The following is a 19,413-nucleotide window of genomic DNA, read 5'->3' as shown; positions in this document are numbered from 1 at the left end:
AGGCAAAACAAAACTTCTCCCTTAAAAATGCATTTTAATTCACTCTGCTGGTTTCACGTGGTTCTTAGGAAGTGCTGATTATGCCTCGTTGACCCTGAGCTCTGCTCTTACGGAGACAGGAGACAACGCACTAACCTGGCTACAAAAGGGGCTGTTTCTTCCCACTGGATCTACCCTGGAAGATGATTGTCTTCTCTTGGCGGTGGGTGTTACTCCTCGAAACTTGTTTTGTCTGTTTAAGCTGAGCCTGAGGAAAGACTGAAGAGGGGAGTTTGAGGCTTGGTGAGCGGTGATGGTGCTGTGACCACCTCTGCAGCACACAAGGCAGCGGGGGGAAGGATCCCTGGGACATTTGCCCCATGATGTTATCTCAGCAGCACTCCTCTGGAGCTCAGGGCCAGAGCTGCAAGGCGGCACAAAAGGGACGGGGCAGAGAGGTGGCACGAATGGATGAGGAGAGCTTCTCCCAAAGCCCTGCGGCACAGCCCCCAGCAGCTCCCCGCCTGGGGAGGCAGCACCCTTGGTGCGCTGGCATAGGGGCTGCTGCCTCAACTGTTTGTTTCCAGAGGTCCTCACTGACTAACAGCTATCGCATGTCTAGTGTGAGCAAATCTGCACAATGCTGAAGGCAAATTAATATGAAAATGGAAATACAAAATTTGATATTTCCTCCACAAAAAAACAAAACCCAAACCAAAACAAACAACAAAAAAACCCCAAGCAAACAAAAAAGACACAAAACCCCAACCCAACCAACCAACAAGCAAACAAAAAACAGAATCCCAGGCTGGTTGGGGCTGCAGATCCCCAGTCCAAGCCCTGCTCATGCAGGGTCACAGAGCAGATCACACAGGTGGGTCCAGGCGGGTTTCAATGTCTCCGAGAAGGAGACTCCACACCCGCTCTGGGCAGCCTGGGCCAGGCTCTGGCACCTCCCAGCAAACAAGTTTCTGCTCATGTTCAGATGGAGCCTCCTGTGTTTCAGTCTGTGCCCGTTGCCCCTCACCCTGGCGTTGGGCACCACTGAACAGAGTCTGGTCCATCCTCTGACAGCCACCCTGAGATATTGATCCCATTGATCAGATCCCTCTCAGCTTCTCTTCTCCAGCTCAACAGTCCCAGCTCTCTCAGTTTCTCGTCACAAGAAAGATGCTCCAGACCCCTCAGCATCTTCATACCCCACTACTGGACTCTCTCCAGTAATTCTTTGTCCTTCTTAAACTGGGGACCCAGAACTAGAGACAGTAGTAAGAAACCCCAGACTTGGAGCAATGAAAATGCAGTTTCACCCCCAATGGTCATGGTGGGGGCTGTTCAGTGAGGAACACTCTGGCCTCCTTGGCTCTTCTCATCTTTCAGAAGAATCATGAGGAACCTCCTCTGTGTGCTGTGCTGCCAGCAGCAAAAGCAAAGCCCCTGCTGAAACCCCCAGTGCTACAGGACATTTCACAAGCTCTGACTTTGCAATACAAAGCTTTCTAGATCAAGGATGCGTCGCGGTTTATGAACGCAAATTAAGGAAGGGCAATTTCAAAATAAAATCTTATACGTTTGCATGAGAAAATTTTACATCAAATACTGTTGTCTCTCTTCCCCCTATTATCTGTCATGATGATGAAATGCAGTAAATAAATATGTAAAAGTAATGACTCTTCCAGATCTTGTAGCATTCATATTAATAAGGGATATTTAACGACACACAGAGATATAGGTATCTACCTTTCAAACTCCGGTTACAAAGATTGGGAAGGATGCCAAGAAACTGGTATTTTCTTTTTTTTTTTTTTTTTCCCCAAAAAAGATATCAAAAAAGAAACAATTTATATGTTGAAATTGCCTTTATTTTTTAATCCATAAATATTTGTTACTGACAAAAGTGGAAAAATCCTTAGACTCTAAATTTTACTAAACTGATAATATTTTTGTTTACAGTACATACGGAATGTGCTTTTACAGGTAAGTATAACAACAAGAATAATACAGAGAAAAACAGTCAAATACTGCTCATCTTGAAGCTTGTTTAATGGTTAACCAAGAGTCTGTGCAAATTACAGATACAAATGTACTTCCTCTTCAGTACTACTGTATAATAAACATGGAATCCATAAACCGGGCTAAAGCACAAAAATATCCACTTAACCGCTCTTAGGAAATATTGTCCCCCAAACTAAAAATATTACAGTAAGAAGTGTCTTTCTCAGAGCCAAGAAATTCTCGCTACAAAAATGTCTAAGGGGTTTGCAGACGGGAGGTCGGGAGCCGCGAAGGATCATGGGTGGCACGGCGCGTGTCCCGGCAGCCGCGGTGGTGGCGTGGGGACCTCCCGGACGTCGCACGGCCATGGTGCAGGCACGGGACACCACTTGACTTGCCGCCGAGAGCAAAGATGTCTTGCAGATCTACGCTAACGTGCTCCAACGGGATGGTCCATCTCTCCCTTTGCCCCCGCACTGCCAGCGGGTGAAGCGCAGGTTGGTTTTCCCAAAAGGTTTCGGGGCTCGGTGGGGGAACCTCCTTGACAGCCACGAACCAGCTGAGAGGCTGGGAACGACACCTTCTACCGTCCGCTTACCCACATACAACACAGAGGTGGCTGTTCTTGAAGAAGCAGCCCCAACACATGCTTATTGCTAACAACACTTTTTAGGAAAATATTTAAGCCCCTTTCTCATGTATTTTCCCTACCAACTTTTCACTCATCTGAAATATATTTGAACAAGAAATCCATATTTGTTTAATATATTTCAGCAGAATTCCTCCTTCCAGACTAAACACTAAACCTGAAAAAAAAAAAAGCTAAGACAAGCTATTTCTCCACCACATGAACTGAGGATGGCAAACTGATCACAAATCAGAACACTTGCTTCAAATACAATTAAAATTACCCTGTTTCATAATGGTTTTGTTTGTTGTGGTGGAAGAAGATGAAGCCATCTTCCCAGCTACCAGGAACTAACTGTCTCTTCCAAAAACTTCATGCTAGGCTTTTGTAGGTTCCTGGTGGGAATGCTTCTGATAGACATAACAGAAATGTGCATGTGGGAAGCCCAGGTTCATGGGACCAGCTTTGCAGGCTACCAGAACAGGAGACAGGAATTAAACCTAGGCCAGGAAAGGAGGGCTCACTCCCAGGTAACTGTCCCTGGTTCTTCCCACCCGCCCACCCACCCCCTTCCCCAAGTAGCAGATCATCATTTATAAAAGGAACATTAAACATTGAAAAATATTTCATTTTTCCTTAAAACATGATTCACTGGCATTAGAAGACTTTTATGACAAAATTTCTGTTCCATATGGTGATCCGTGTGGTTCATTAAAAATATTTTCCCGTATTTCAAAGAGTGATTCAATATAGTTTGGAAGTGTAGATTGGTACAGGGTCAGTCATAACTTAATGATTGCGTTTTACAGGATGTATGTATATATATGTGTTTGTGTGTATATACATATACATACACGTATCTGTATTAATGAGAGAGATGTATAAAATCCAGTGCAGCTCAGTATTATGTGTTGCTGCTTGGGAAATCCAAATAATCATCAGTTTCTAGGAAATAATATAAACTCTTCTACATCACCCTTCCCCAGTCCCTGCACATGCACTCTGGGAACTGGCCGCTCCGCAGGTGGGTGTTTCCACCTGTGGGTTGGAGAAAAAGACAGATCAATTCTTCAGCGTATAATAGGTAATTCAAGGCAGATTATATGTTACTGTACAGAGGAATGTGAGTGCTTCCTGCTTCTCTCCTGAGCGCAGAATGTCACAGTGACTCACACATGAGGAGAAGAAAGCAGAGAGATCAAAGCGCAGGTAACAGCATCCCTAAGAGCTGTTGCCTGTGATGGCCCCTGCCCAGAAGGAGAGCGATGGGCAATCGGGAACTGCATTCCCCTGCCCCTGAACTCTCGTTCTGGACAGACATTCTGGTTTGCAACACATCAGACATGATGTTGCAGGACAATGGTGACAAACAATATTAATTAAAATGCTTTGCTGTTCTACAGTGTCTGTTGTGAGAGGGTCTCAAAGCACTTAGTAGACATCACGGTATGAACCCTCAGAATGCCTCTGCCCGATGGGAAAGTGTTACCATTATCATCACATGTTGACCATGGGGAACAAAACTGCTGGGGACCAGGCTGTGGATCATGACACCAGTCCCAGACCAAGTGATCTTTCAGTGACAAACTCTCCGAACGGGGAATAAGAAATTACATACGGACACCTGTGCATGCTGAAATGCCACTGTTCTAGCTGCCATCCCATTCCAGCATGCAAAGCAAACCATGGGAACACATGGTGCCCAGGAACAAATGGTGGTTGTCCAGGGCATGGTGTCTTCCCAGAGAGTTTTGCTGAAAATTGGCTGCAGTGGTGGCAGGGTCCCTGAAGAGATTTGACCTAGAAAGGCTTTTTGATGGTTCTTGTGGGACACATCTGCTTGAAACAGTTGAGTGGGTGGAAAAGCTGAGGAAATGGGGCTAAGATTTCTTTGGAGGATTATTGCCCAGCTAGGACAAGTTAGCAGAGGACCTGTGATATCTGTCAGTCAGAATAAGAAAAGGCTCTGAGATCAAATGGCCTGGACCTGTGCACAACATTTGTTACTTGAGTGAAAAATTTCCATATTTGCATCTAATCCAGCAGCTTCTTAGTTCACAAACAGAACATTCAGGTGAAGACTAGAGTTTGAGACACACGGCTATAGAAATGGAAAGAGAGGAGTGTTCACCTTCCCTTGGCCTCACATGGTCACTTCTGTTCCTCTGGCTCTGCCACCTTAACTCCTGGAGACTTTAGGGTGGACTCTCCTCTCCCACAGTGTTCACATCTCCCTGCTTGCAGAAGGGAAGATCTTGGCTTTTCCTGGACCAAGAGAGAATGGAAGAGCCCCAGAACCTCAGCAGGATCTGCCTCCCATCAGCCATGTGCGTTGCTCTTCTCTTCACAAGAGTCACAAACTTCGGTCTGTGGGAAGGTCACGAGAGGTGCTATTTTCACAGGGATTGTCCTCTGTGAAGACATATCCAGTGACTGAGCTGAGGAGCTTAGAGGTAGTCAGGGGAGAGAAGTGTCCATCAAGGGAAGGGGCCAGGAGATGAGGTGTGAGCCTTTTCTCTCTCATCTCTCCCATGCCACAAACCGCCACCTTGATCCACAGACAATTCTGGTTGTTGTCCAGAATGATTTTGCCCAATGCTGCATGGTAATGACCATCTGAACCACGGAGACTGATTTATTCCTTCCCAGCTCAGTTTCCATCAAACAAAGCCCCAGTACTTCTCACAGATGGAGTCCTTTCTGGACCCAGTCTCCATCAGGTGGAGCAGAAGGAAGCTCATGAACCAGGACAAGCAGCCCCAGGACAGGCTGGGAAAGAGAAAGGCCACATGGCCACCCCACTGAGGCCTGCCTCTGAATCCCACCAGAGGAAGACAACCTGCTCCTCCTGCCGACCCCGCACCAGAAAAACCTAGCGACACATCAGAAACCTCCGCACGAGACTCACGCTCACATGAGCCTATAATCGTTGTATGCTACAGGACCGACGTGTTGAGCTGGGAACGTCATTAAGGCCAGGAGGTGGGAGGTATTTGAGGGGAGGGAGAAGGGCAGAGCTAACTCAAATGAAATATTGTGAAGAGCCATGTAGGAAAAGACTCATTGTGGGAATGTAGGACACGAAGAGAGAAATATTGTATGGGAATGCATTTACAGCCCCAGGTCAGTCCCCATTTCACCCGGAGGAGGGAGCGCGCTTGCCGTTGGGATTGGCAGCATGGGGATGTGCATGCGGTGGGGCTTCGTGTGCACACCACGGACACTGAGTGCTGGAGAGTGTCCAGCACCAACAGTGACAGCACTGGGTCTGGCTGGCCTTCAAAACCCCTGAGACCCTTTCCTGGCTGCAGAAGTATGTTCTAGTGTGAGTTAATTCTACAGAATTTGATAGGAACACAAAAACAACGAAGAAAAGCCAAAACAAAATCAAACTCAACAAAGAAAAAAGCAAAGCCCGCTCTGGTTAGAAAACCAAAGAAAAAACCCTCACAAATTCTGGACCCACAAGTCTACATTTTAAAGATTTTACAAATATACAGTGTCTAATTAGTATTATATCAGATATACAACATGCCCATTTATTGTAATTATGATGGATATATAATTTATATGCATGAAATGTAACTGTCTTCATGGTTAGGACTTGGTACTCAGCGGAACTGGAATTTGCAAGGTTTTCTTGGGGGGCTATTACATGGAGAGGAAATAATGGAAAATTACCAACCTCCTTTTCAGTCGACACGACACCCTCAGCCTTCCGCTTCTGCTAAGGGCTAGAAAAAGATTTGCTACATATGGAGTTCTGGGTTGTAGCTGAAAGGAGGGAATATGTTCAGAAACAGGGGAACTGGGCCAGTGGAAAATGCTGTCAGCAAAATAAACTCCTGGGGAGAAATCCAGGCTCGGATAACCATGTGTATCCTTGCCTTGCAGAGGTCTCAGTGGAATCAGGACTTTCCCCAGCACAGGTCAGAAGAATTCTGGTGCTTTAGGTTCAGCAGTGGCAAGAAGCTGGAGGAAGAGAAACCCTATTCCTCCTTCCTATTTACATGTTGGAAACTCCAAGATACTAGAATGAGTGGAGAAAACGATCTAACAAGCATTTCAGCGTATTTGTGCTTATTGAACACATCAACCCCACTACGTCCTACACTGAGAGAGCAGGCGATTTGTAGGCACTAGTATATTTTTATCTTATGAGTATATTTAATATAAACTAAAACTTCATTTCTCAGCCAGGCTATTCTTGGCCCTAGATCTGCCAGTCCCCTAAGAAAGTCTGCCCTTGAATTTGCTCCAAGGGTGAGGAAGAACAGATGTGTGGGTGCTGGCTGATACCAAGCGGTCTGGAGGTGATTCCCAGCAGCCAGAAGCTTACCTACTTGCTATGGAAAGGCCAAAAACATGAGGGTTGGCATGAGGACCAAGAACAGGGCCCCTCCTGCCAGGATGGGGGGCTGCATTTCCTCCTCCCTGTCTTGGGCGACACAAGACTGCTTCTACTTGTAGCAACTGAAAAGTCCTAAGTTCATAAAAACAATGAGCTAATGCAGGTGAGCCCTTGGAAGGAGTCATCTATTACTGTGGCTTTCTTTGACAGAAACTGATGCACGTCAGGAAATTTCCTCTATTATCCCTCACTATCATCTGTTTGCTTGCTTGGGTTCTTCTTATGTCACCGATGAAGGGGTGGCTTTAAAAACAATGAGGTGGATGGGACTGTCAGAGAAGTCTTTTCAGACACTGAGTTATTAGAGGTTATCTTGGCCTATAAGGCCACTGCAGTATGGGGTGCTGTGACCACCCCGGTCCCTAATGAGTATCTACAATGCACAAGGTCATATCAAACAGTCACCTCTGTTTTGCTCGCTGTGCGGTAGTGATGGTGGTGTCCTGGAATATAATGCAGTTGTTCTACCGTGTTGTGCCGTCGGGAGGCAAACGCTTGGCGCTTGGCAGAGGTCGGGTTCATACCTAAGGTATTGTACAAGTTATTTGAGGCACTAGGATGGGAGTGCATTTTTGTCATCCTGTAGCGATCCAAGACGGGTGTTGATACAAAGACGTCTGTGTGTGACAATGCCCGTGACATAGACTGGTCGGGGTACCCCGACCGCTCCGGGGAGAGCAGGGGGTCTTGGGAGTGGAGGCGCTCGGCGGACAGCAGCTGCTCGTCTGAGAGGATCCGTTCATAGGACATGCTAAACTCCTCGGGCATGATCCTCTCAGGAGACAGCACCCTGTCCTGGGACATGGCCCTGATGGGACGGCGGGGCCTGTCCCTGTGGTTGGTTTGTTGAGACATTTTGATGACGTTGATAGGGAGCGTGCCCCGGGCTGCCAGGTCAGGCAGATGTCTCCTCCTCATGTAGTATTCATCAGCCTCTTTGTCAGCTGTGGGAAAGGAAAGGAAACAGTCAGAAATGTCAGAGCGTTGTCCCGGGGGGTGAAAAGGGGCTGTGTAGAGCACACAGCTTTGGAGTGGCCTCCTGGTGAGACCAGCAGCTGGACTTGGGCATGGACATACACATCAGGGTGCTGTCTGCCGAGAGACACCAGCCCTGTGTGGGTTGTGTCGCCATGGGCTTATGGCAGAGCTATAAATTGCACACAGACAGGTATGAGTCCCTGTGCAATGCATCACACCTCACACCATGACACAACAGATCTCATATACTGTTGAGTCCAGACTGTGGTTTCACATGATTTACACAAACGACGGGTTATGGAGAAAGTATTTAATATCACCTTCACAATACACATACAAAGAAAGTACAGGGATAAAAAGAGCAAAACCTCTGCTGCAAGACAGTCTGGGCAATCATGAGGTGGGTCCCGCTTCCAGTCCCTAGAGTCTCTGTAGGCATTCAACAATAGTTAAACATGATGTGGAGATCTCCTATTTCCTCTGACGTAGCCATAAATCTGTAGGTTTTATGTACCACATTGGCTGAAAAATGAAGACAACTGGCTGGCTGTCCCAGGAGCCAGAGTGCTTTTGGAGAAACCTTATGGTACATGATTGGTGCTAACATCCCCGAACTTTGCTCACAAGACAGCGGTTGCACATTGGTGCCTTCAGGTTCCAGTCAAACACGAGTGCTGCAAGCATCCTGTGCTGGATGGTCCCACTCACTAACTCCCTCGTCTCCTCTCCCACACATCCAGCACTCTCTTCAGTGCCGCCCGGGCCCCACTTCTCATAGTCCTGTGAAGAGTGCACATAACCCAGAGGATCTGTAAGAAGGATGGTCGATCCCCTTGTCTCGGCATCCAAAAGTACAAGTTCAGAATGCGTGTGCTGAAATTCACAGCCTGTTGGCTCCCCTGCTGCTGCCAACCCCTTCTTTACAGCCTACACACCACTGAGGTGTGGGGATCACCCCAATCTCTCCTGTACTGACATGCTTGTTGCTGATGGGATTTGCTCTCCAGAGTGTATATTGTAGGAATGAGTCTTTTTTTGAAATCACAAACTTATTGGAAGAGCATCTCATCGCCAGTATCAGACTGCAGCTTCTCTGGCCTCAAACTCTTGTGTCTATAAAATCACCTGCTAGGAAGCCTATGAAGGACAGAGGAAACTGCATATGGCCACAGTACTTTTAGAAATGTTTATTCCATAATCATAGATAGACTTGCCCACACGTGGCATACACAGACTTGATATTGATGTTTGAGGTTGACACTTGGTCTCTGCTCTGAGAAGTTCCACTGGATTTGCCCAAGTGACTCAAAATACATGTAATTAAAGCAGAGAACATCCCAAATGGAGAAGTGCTTGGATGCTCACATTTGGCTGTGGTAATTGCCAGCGGGAGCTAAACCAGCTTATGTCAGATTTACTGTGGTCTGAGTCTGCTCGAGAGGTGGCAGATTCAGCTGATTAAAAGTGGTTTGATATTGTTCCTTGCTAATTTATAATTAAAAAATGCAGCATGCTCTGCACTTTTAAAAGTTTTGCCAATTAGGAACATGAAAAATAAGCTTCTCTTCCCTCCTCCATCCCTGCAAACAGTGTAGAAGTTTGCACAGCCTTTTGCTGGCAGTGGCTAAACCAGTCAGGGCACCAATTTCAACGCTGTTTCTAGGTTCATTCAGGCCACCTCCTCCCACGATGCTGAGAGATGTGTAGATATTGGCACATGTATCACATATGTGCCTTTGTGCCGAGGAGAAGCTCAGCACAGCTCTGTAACTGCAATATTTCTGCTCCCGAGGAAAGCAATGAAATGAATACAGCCCCAGGCTGTTGGGATTGGAGACACCAGGGGCTTCATCCACACGTGGGAGTGGGAACTGTGGACATTTGGTTGCTAAAATCAAAATGTCTCCAGGGCCTGAAACCATCCAGTCTGATTCATCTCGTCCTCATTGCACGGGCGGGCTCACTGGGACAGCGAGGGTCTGATACTGCTACCCCTTATCTTTGTATTGACGCTCCTATGATAACTGACATTTGTAATTTTAGCCAAAATGAAACTAAAATCAAATATGTTTCTCCCTCATGGGCATACTTAAAAGTTCAAAAAAGTGTCCTAAGTGGATTCCAAAAGGCCAGAAATGATGAGCAGACAGAAAGAAATCACTAATGTATTGATTGACAGATTTTTTTCTCTAAGTCAATCTCATACTTGTGGGGCTTCACTCATGCTTTAAAAAAATTGGAAGTAGAATTACTTGAAATCACATAATATGGGCATTTTTCATTCATTTTTGTTTGTTTGTTTGGGTTTTTTCCTTATTTTTAACCACCCTTTCGCTCCTCCTTTGGTAGTTTCTAAAAACATTGATCAGGGTTTGTTACCGAACTTCAGCAGTGTTCGAGTGCTCCATCTAACGTGACTTTAGGATGAGCCTATTTGCCCTCAGGCAGCTTTTCTGGTGTTTTCCCCATTTGGAGGCAGAGCATCAAATGAATCCATTTACTCCCACATCTCACCTCAATGTTTCTAAGCTGCTACTGCAGAAAGGCAGAGCACAGTTCAGTGACACCGTAATTAGGGAAACGAGGTACATTTTTGCTGTTTTGGGAAGAGACTGTGGAACAGCCAAGGGTATTTTTATTCCCACGGTTGTATGTTACAATGGTTAAAAAATGTGCCTACGTGTAGGCATGTAAGGCCATCCTAGTAATTTATTTGGTTTTCTTTCTCTGCAGTTCCAGTGTGTTTCTTCATTGGGCTTGTCTCTCCTGTTTTAATGGGCTTTAGCATTTTCAAACTGCCCAGTCATTTGTGATGATTCTTTAGCCAACACCAAGTGGTTTAATAAGCCTGGAAATATTCACTTCCTTCCTGACTGACCTTTCTCACTTAGCTGGAAGCAGAAATTCCCTGGAGCGCTCGGCAGAACAGAATTAATACCACTGCTCTTGTTCAGATGTGTGTCCCACACCCACCCACCCACCAGTGCTTTGGCGCAGGGCTTCCCACAGAGGTGGCACCTGCCCGTCAGAGATCTCCACACCTGGCTTCTCAGGCAGCAAACCCATATGGGTTTCCCATTGGCTGTGCCTTCAGGTTCTACAGAGGGATTTAGGCTCTGCAGAGGGATCTGGACAGGCTGGATCATTGGGCTGAGGTCAGTTGTACGAGGTTCAACAAGACCAAGTGCCAGGTCCTGCACTTGGGTCACAACAAACCCATGAATGCTACAGGCTCAGGGAAGAGCGGCTGGAAAGCTGCCTGGTAGAAAGGGATCTGGGGGTGCTGGTCAACAGTGGCTGAACATGAACCAGCATGTGCCCAGGTGGCCAAGAGGCCACCAGCATCCTGGCTGGTACCAGCACTGGTGTGGCCAGCAGGCCCAGGGCAGTGACCGTCCCTGTGCTGGGACCTGGGGAGCTATTACAAGTGCAAACATCTAAGTTATTTCTCTAAATCAAGCAGTGTGATACATGGCTGCATCCAGAAAATGCTCACAGAAGCATACATACTACAAACCTATTTTCAGTCTGGAGAGAGCATTTGACCACACGAATATCACTTATTTCGTAATCCCACCAAAGCTGAAGAGTTTGCCATCAGCAAATGTGTTGGGCTGGAGCATTATGGGAAAGCTGGCAGAGCAAAGCAATACATAAAACAGCAAGGAAGAACAGATAGTAACTAGTGTGACCAGGGTAGTGAGCAGTGTGCTGAAGCATCAGAGAGGCACCACGGATCAGTGATCGGCATGGGTCAGGACCAGATCCGGACACATGCACCACGAGACACGGCAGATCCCAGCACTGCTCGGGGCAGGCACATGTCCTCCGACTGAAATAGATGCTCCCAACAATTTCAGCAGTTTTCTGTTGGCCTCAATTTGTCAACTGGGTCCAGCTGCCCCCACGGACACTGAGGTATCTGCCCTGGGTGTGCCGAGGTGAGCTCAGCCAGCTTGGCTCATCTCAGCTCACCTCGGCAGAAGGAAAAAGGAGATATGAGGTGGAGTAGTGGGACGCAGCACAGCAAAGAGGTGTCAGTAAACAAATAACCACATGTGCTCCCACAGTAATGAAGTAACTCTTCCTCTATACTCTTCCTTGATGGGAAGCGACAGCCAAAAGAATCATTACCACAGATGCCAACTTGGGTGGTACAATGACAGAGGGAAGAAGGTTACTGACTTAACATTGTGCCCACTGTGGCTTACAAGCAAATGAGATACAAAGGAAATGAAATGATCTGACACCTACTTAGTCTTTTCAGAGAAGAATATTTACTTGAGTTTGTCTTGACAGCAGACTCATAGGATGGTGGGAGGTGAGAGAGGTTCTGGAAGGACCGGGAGAAAGACAGATCATAGGGTTCAGTGGCAGAAGTAAGGATGTTGTTCATTCGTGGCTTGTCTGAAAAACAAACAAACAAACAAACAAAGAGAGAAAGGCATGTCTACAGTGAGCATCAAACTGAGGTGAGACAGGCAAGCCATTCCTACAGTCTACAACAGGAAGAAGAGTTGCATCATGTTGGACATGTTGAAGCAAAGCTAGAAGAGTGAAGCTTGCAGGGGTGATGGGACTGAGTTAGCTGAGTCAAAAGGCCAGGGAGGTGGCCAGTTCAGGTATAGTCTGAAAAGTAAATCAGAGGGCTAAATTTTCTGATACAGCTGAGGAGCAGCAGATGCCCGAGCCTTGGGTTCACACATCCCTTCTGTGCACGCCTCTGAAGTGTGCTCATGGAGAGCAAAGCAACATGTGCTCAGTCTGCACTCGTGTGCCTCAGGACCCCTCTTACCTCCTTTGAACGATGGACTCGTTGAGATCAAAGCACAGATTCTGCACAAAAGTAACAGAGCAGTAGGAGAATTTCACCTTGTCAAATGTGTTGTCTTTATGCAGTGTCCAAACATTTGCTAACAGCTTCTCCTATCTCAAAATTCATAACAAAATCCACCCAAGCAGAATGCAGATATTCCAGCAGACATTTTTCTAGACCTGAATCACAAAGTCAGCTCTTTAGCAAGAGTCAGGCCATTTCGTCCCCTGTTGCCTTTCTCCTGCGTGGAGTCCTGTTTGCATTAGACAGCAGAACATCTTCCCCCTCTCCAAGTGTTCACATTTCACTGCGTCTTTGGTGCTCCCTGTTGCCTAGAAATGGACCCAGCAGTTCCCAAACGTGTCTGCACGTGGGCATGTAGAGCTGCTTCCACAACTTTTCTCCCACTGTGACTTACCCTAGATATTTTAAACCTTCTGTCATCTACCCCTCACATTGTACAACTTCTTCTCAAAGACAGGCAGGGACATTCTTGTCTTCTGACATAAACCTGCTCAAGATTTCCCAAAACCAGCACTCCTGTGCAGCTCTCAGCCCAGTAACTTGCCCAGTGCTCTATGGGACCTGAGCCATTTGGGGTGTGACAGGGTATCTGAGACACAAAGAGCTGGAACAAGTGATGTGGGACCTGTCAGAGACTTGATTCCACTCATTTTTAAACACTTGAATTACAACCACCATGTCAAGAAAGCCCACACTTGCTCCTTCCTGCCCCTGTCGTCACTGATTCCATGCACTCTGCTGCTCCATGAGCCTCCCCACCATGATGCTTCCCGCAGAACAAGCCACAGCAATGTCCTCTTCCCCCACTATGACCAGGGTATGACCATGAGTAGAACAGCTGCCCCTCTCCTTGAGCACCTCCTGGCACCAGCATGGGGTCCCCCATGCTGTGTGGTCCCCATCGCTGCCAGCACAGCCGGCTGAGGGGTGACACTGCCCAGCCAGGAGCAGGGACCGGCTCGGTTCAACCAGCACCTCCCCTGGGCTCAGGGTCTGACCGCCGAGTCAGCCGCCCACAGAGCAGGAACAGCCCCGCACTCCACAGAGTGGCATTTTTTTCCCCAGTTCTGAGAAATTATGAGACACTTTCTTACAGATTTTAACAATGGTGAAAATTTCCTCTAAACAATGCAATAACCATCTTGGTTAATAAACTGTTCTTTCCTATTTCATATTTATGTCTCCGCACTCCTCAAATAGGGTTATTGTCTGGGTAAAAGAACATAGCCCCAAGTGAGCATATAGTTAATGTGTCATCTCTCTGAGAACATTATTTTCTTGCTGATGACTTCAATCCATGCCTAATAGACTGAATGCAGGATTAGGAAGTGCATGATATTCATCAGCGCACTGGAAACAATTGATTAGATATTATCCAGTAAACAGAGACCATATCAGCATTGAAACTGTGTCCCCACTCGTATTTGTGCTTGTGTGGTAAGGACCCTGGGGTAACATCTCTTTGCAAATTTCTCAGCCAGAACCTGTATCTAATCTCCATTTTGCATGGAGGATTGGACATGCTGAAATAAGCCCAGTCATATGTATGGAATTTGTGTTCAGTGCCAAAGCGGGAACATTAATTGACTGTTTGCATGAGGTGTGTGAAATTAAGTGCCACACATTTATCTGATGGGCTTGTGCAGAATCAGTACACCTTCTCACTGCTTTTTCCATCCAGTCAGTCAGGAACAGACCATGATGATTTTGGTAAATGAGAAGTCACCTTGAAATCCACTGCCCATCATTCAGCACAATAACGGATAAACAGAAATTACCCAATATCATTTCAGATGTCTTTTTCATAATATACTTTGATAGTGAGATCAGAGAACTGAGAGGCTTGAGTAAGGAGAAATATCTTGTACAATTTACATTTTGGGACCAGTTCAGGAGAATTTTCCTCGTAGTTCTTCATTCCTGCAATGTATTTGAGTTATGCTTTTATCTGGTCTGTCTTCTTTTTGTTTGTGGCGTTTATTGACTCCTGTGGAAGATGCAGGACACAATTCATTAACAAGATGTCAATAAAAAGGTTGTGTGCTGCTCTGTTTTCCAGCATTCCCACTCATTTCAGTCCAGCTCTACATTCTGCACAGTGGGAGATGAGCACTGCAAAATGGACCATGTCCCCCGGTTACTAGGATTAGCTTTGGAAGCCGCTAACAGTCCACATTTACCTCGCCACCATCCTGCAACCCTGTGCCATTTTATACCTCTATGATACCTCATGCATTCTGGGCACTATTTGCAAAGTTATTTGAAGAGGAATGGAGGAAATGAAGCTCACCCAGAGCAGAGCACATGCAGCAGATACGGAAACATCATCCAGCAAAGCAAGCACACCTTTTTACAGCCAGTGCAACATCTTAAAATTCTGCCAGCGTCTCTCTGATTAATTGAGCAGGAGAGGGCTCCACTCCGCAGCATTTCCTATCTCCCGAGCATCAGCGGTTTCACGGTTCTCCAACCGAGTGCTGTGTTGCTCTGGCCACGGGCAGGGCTGGTGGCTTGTGGCACAGCACTGCCAAGAACTCACCACGCTGCACACTGTTGACATGATAAGCTCGGGAAGGGAGCAGGCATCTCTGTGGAGAAAGACTCATCCTTTGCAGCTCTAATGTCTCTCCTTGGACACCTACCAAGCAAGAACCGTGCACTTCTTCTGCTTCATGAGCCAGAATTGTTGGGCCAGTCCAAACACTGCTATATGAACCAGTGAAATCATGGGCCAAGCTCAGAAAGGCTGCCCTGCTCCATTTGGACCAAACTCTTGCATGAAGATTGAAGAAGGTGGTGCCATGGGGTGGAGAGCTCTGCACCTGAGGAACCAGAGCACTGCCTGCCCTCATGGGCAGCCAGAGGAACGTTTCCAACCACCACCTTCTCAGGACATAAGGCCGGTGGCCGGCATGGCACCCCCATGAATGTTGGGGCCTGCAGAACTTCACCCTGTGCACTGGCGACTGCGGTTACAGCTGGTCTCTGGATGGACACACGGATTAACTCCTCTGCTTTGTGCAGGCACTCGCCTGCTTTGGAATCTACGAAGGAAAGAAAGTAATTTAAAGTGGAGGGAGAGTCTCAATTCACCGTCAGCGCTTTGCAAACTTTCTGCAAGCACCAGGCTCAGAAGCAGCCTCAGGATTACTGAAGTTGGCGGCTCGTGTTGTGGAGATGAGATCTGAAGTCTTCTCGGTGTGTCTTGTTCTTGGAAGACAGCTTATGTTTCAAAGTGTGTTTACATGAGGCACAGAACCTTTAATGTACAAGGACAGGAGCTGACGACACCCAAGACAGAACCAGTGAATATATGCAAAGTTTTAAACAAAGCTCGAGTGGCAAAAGAGATGTGCTCCATATTAGCATATGAGTCTGCACATATGTTGTGTGAATTTTGCAAGACATTTCAACAGATGCCTTTTAAAACATTCACCCAGAAAAGCAAACAATGTCACCTAGGAGAAACTGATAGAACCGAGCCTTCTGCTGCTCAGCCGCAGCTCGGTGCAGCTCGGTGCAGCTCCAGCCCTCTGTCACAGTGCACACCGCCTTCTGCTCAGCCATTTGAAGGACCAGACACAACGTCTCCTCTGATCCCGATGCGAGCTCCTACAAAGGACCACATTCCGCAGGAAAATCTGGTTGTAGTTGATGACGTTTGGTAGCCTTCTGTGCCAATACTTAGCACCTCCTGAGCCATCCTGGAAGTGACGCGCTGTTACACCAGGCAAAGAACTGATATTCACAGACTCAAATTAAAATTTATAACATAAATCTTCAGTGTTTGGGGGGTGAAGTATCTGTGTTTTCACACTTAGGTTTTTATGCTACAAACACTGATATTAATAGTCCTTTGCATCTCTCATGAAGAATCTCAAAGAGTTTTATACATTTGCAGGTCAGATTCTCTGTGGTGTAAATCAGCAGCTCTCCAGTGAACAGCTGCCCTCATTTATATCAGATGGAGATGGGGGGTTTTCAATGCAGTTAGTGATAAAAAACCTCTGCGTATCAGTATGATGCTGGGATTAGGTCTTTCCGGGCTCCTGTCTGAGAACAGAACAGAAATCTGAAGGGGTAAGATGCAAAGAGGATGAGGCACAGCAGCACGTTGCAAGGTGATGCCCTAAATGCTCTAATATACACATGCAGCATAATAATATACTTGAATTGTATCACCCAGGAGCTATTGACATGAAGATGCTTCTGAGTACACAAAGCGCTTAACTGCACGTAGCACAGTCACACACTACAACACGGGATGAGAGGAATAATGTTGCCAATTAAAATCAAAGGAAAAAAATACAGAAAGTAGTATTGCACTTAGCAATCACAGCGAAAGATAGATTAACTTCTCCTTGGGTTAGCTGCCTTTCCATGGGATGTAGAAAACACACGGCTCTGGCACCAGCATGCGGAATTGCGCAGAACCGGGACGAGGACTAATTTGTGTTGAACTTGAGACTGTGTGATGGAAAACCTTCAGCGCGTTAACTCCTTCCACCCCTGCGAGCGTCTCGTGCTGGAAGCTGCCCAACACATGGAGGGGAAGCTGTTTCAAAAAGGAAAATGAACCAGCCTGTTTCATCCTGGCACCAAACAAGCAAGGTGAGCAAGCCAAAACTAGCTGAGAGACACGAATCGTCCACCCTGAATGGGCTGGGTGACTGTCCCCCTCCAGCTCTTTGGGACCAGGGTGAGGCACAAGCCCCCCAGACAGGCTGAAGATGGGGCAGGGACCACACAATGTTCTGGTGGAACCATAGTGAGCTCCACAACAAGAGCACTTCTGGTAACGCAAATGCCAAAAACCCCCTTCCTATCAGCAGTTTCACAGGCTCTGACTTTCATGGTGCTGTGATTTTGCCTCTTGAAATTTTGCTCTTTTTCACCAGTCTCACATGCGCCAGGGATAAAGATGCTGCTTCCCTTTGCTTACGGGTCAAGATCTGCTTCTGCAAGAGGAACCTGAGGCCAGTGTCAGAGCTTTTCTGCCCTTTGCTTCACACCAGCATTGCCACAGAGAGAATCTCCTCGGGTTCCTCATGGCATGAGGCTGAAGACACAGTTACACAGCTGTGGTTTACTCCACAAGCCTCAGCTTTTTATTTATGATAGTCACTTGCTGGGTGCAGCATGGGCCACGCCATGGGTGGCATAAGAGTATTAATCTGCAAATTAAGGCCTCCATAATCAGCAGAGTGGTTAACCCCGGAGCTGGGAGGCTATTTTAGCCCTGCCATAGTAAGGCCTTGAGAAAAGCGATTTCTTTGTCCAAACACACGACATATTTAGTCTAAAAAGCAGACCAATTGTTTCAATACTGAGTACTTTAAAGGGAGGTACCATTGAAGTCATTAATCTGCTCTCAGCCCCAGAGTTGTTCACTAAAGAAAGGTCGGTGCATGGCAACAAGTGACAGCACTGGATTCCACCCGTGGCCCCAGCAAACCCTGCGCACAGGGTCTCAGCACCCAGGGACATCATCTGCGAGTTCTCACGTCAAGACAGGTAAATAGCGATGCCGATTCTCTGACGACTTCGCTCCAATCTGCTTTGTAATTGCGGAACTGGAGCTGTATCGCAACACAGCAGTTTGTGTGCCTTGCTTTGCAAAGTGGGGGCGTAAAGCAGCTGAACTATCAACGGGCACCCCCGTCACAAATGGCAACTTGTACACGTGAAAAATCTGGCTTTATGTTGTCCAGTCTGGTTCATCTCTCCCCACTTTCACTGAACCCCTGCTGCTCCGCAGAAAGAGCCGTGAACATAATGTGTCTGTTTGTTCTGTAGGTTATATTCTGGAGGTCTGATTATCTTCTAATTTCCTCCCATATATTTCTACTGGGGATAAATCTAATTTAAACACTCCTTAATTGTTATAATTTTGTAAACAGTGTCTTAAACACAACAGACACAAAACTCCCAACAAATTGCTGGAGGAGATGTGACAGTATAGGGAATAATTTTCATATCTTCTGGGATTGTCCCAAATTGAAGCTTCTGGTCTGATGTTAGAAAACTGATGCAAGAAATATATCCCCCAAAGCCCTGTTACTGTGTGGGAAGGAAGATGGCCTGGATTTCTGAAATGGAGAAAAAGGAAGGAAGGAAGGAAGGAAGGAAGGAAGGAAGGAAGGAAGGAAGGAAGGAAGGAAGGAAGGAAGGAAGGAAGGAAGGAAGGAAGGAAGGAAGGAAGGAAGGAAGGAAGGAAGGGAGGAAGGAAGGGAGGAAGGAAGGGAGGAAGGAAGGGAGGAAGGAAGGGAGGAAGGAAGGGAGGAAGGAAGGGAGGAAGGAAGGGAGGAAGGAAGGGAGGAAGGAAGGGAGGAAGGAAGGGAGGAAGGAAGGAAGGAAGGAAGGAAGGAAGGAAGGAAGGAAGGAAGGAAGGAAGGAAGGAAGGAAGGAAGGAAGGAAGGAAGGAAGGAAGGAAGGAAGGAAGGAAGGAAGGAAGGAAGGAAGGAAGGAAGGAAGGAAGGAGAGAGAAGGGGAGAGGAGAGAAGAGAGAAGGGGAGGGGAGGGGAGGGGAGGGGAGGGGAGGGGAGGGGAGGGGAGGGGAGGGGAGGGGAGGGGAGGGGAGGG

The 19,413-nt window shown here is 47.0% G+C and overlaps 1 protein-coding gene across 1 annotated transcript; it reads right to left on the bottom strand.

The window, feature by feature from the left end:
- Positions 1 to 1,819: 1,819 nt before the first annotated feature.
- LOC136109808 (protein shisa-6-like) lies at positions 1,820 to 12,393 on the bottom strand. Its single transcript, XM_065852749.2, has 2 exons — positions 12,273 to 12,393; positions 1,820 to 7,957 (listed from the first exon to the last, which is right to left on the bottom strand). The coding sequence occupies exons 1-2, from the start codon at positions 12,385 to 12,387 to the stop codon at positions 7,407 to 7,409; spliced, it is 666 nt and encodes a 221-aa protein (XP_065708821.1). The 5' UTR covers positions 12,388 to 12,393; the 3' UTR covers positions 1,820 to 7,406.
- Between the last annotated feature and the right edge of the window lie 7,020 nt (positions 12,394 to 19,413).

This window comes from Patagioenas fasciata, chromosome 18 (genome assembly GCF_037038585.1).
Source record: "Patagioenas fasciata isolate bPatFas1 chromosome 18, bPatFas1.hap1, whole genome shotgun sequence".
Classification (NCBI taxonomy): Eukaryota; Metazoa; Chordata; class Aves; order Columbiformes; family Columbidae; genus Patagioenas; species Patagioenas fasciata.
The sequence above is the reverse complement of the archived record's forward strand: the minus strand, read 5'-3'. Positions and strand labels throughout refer to the sequence as shown.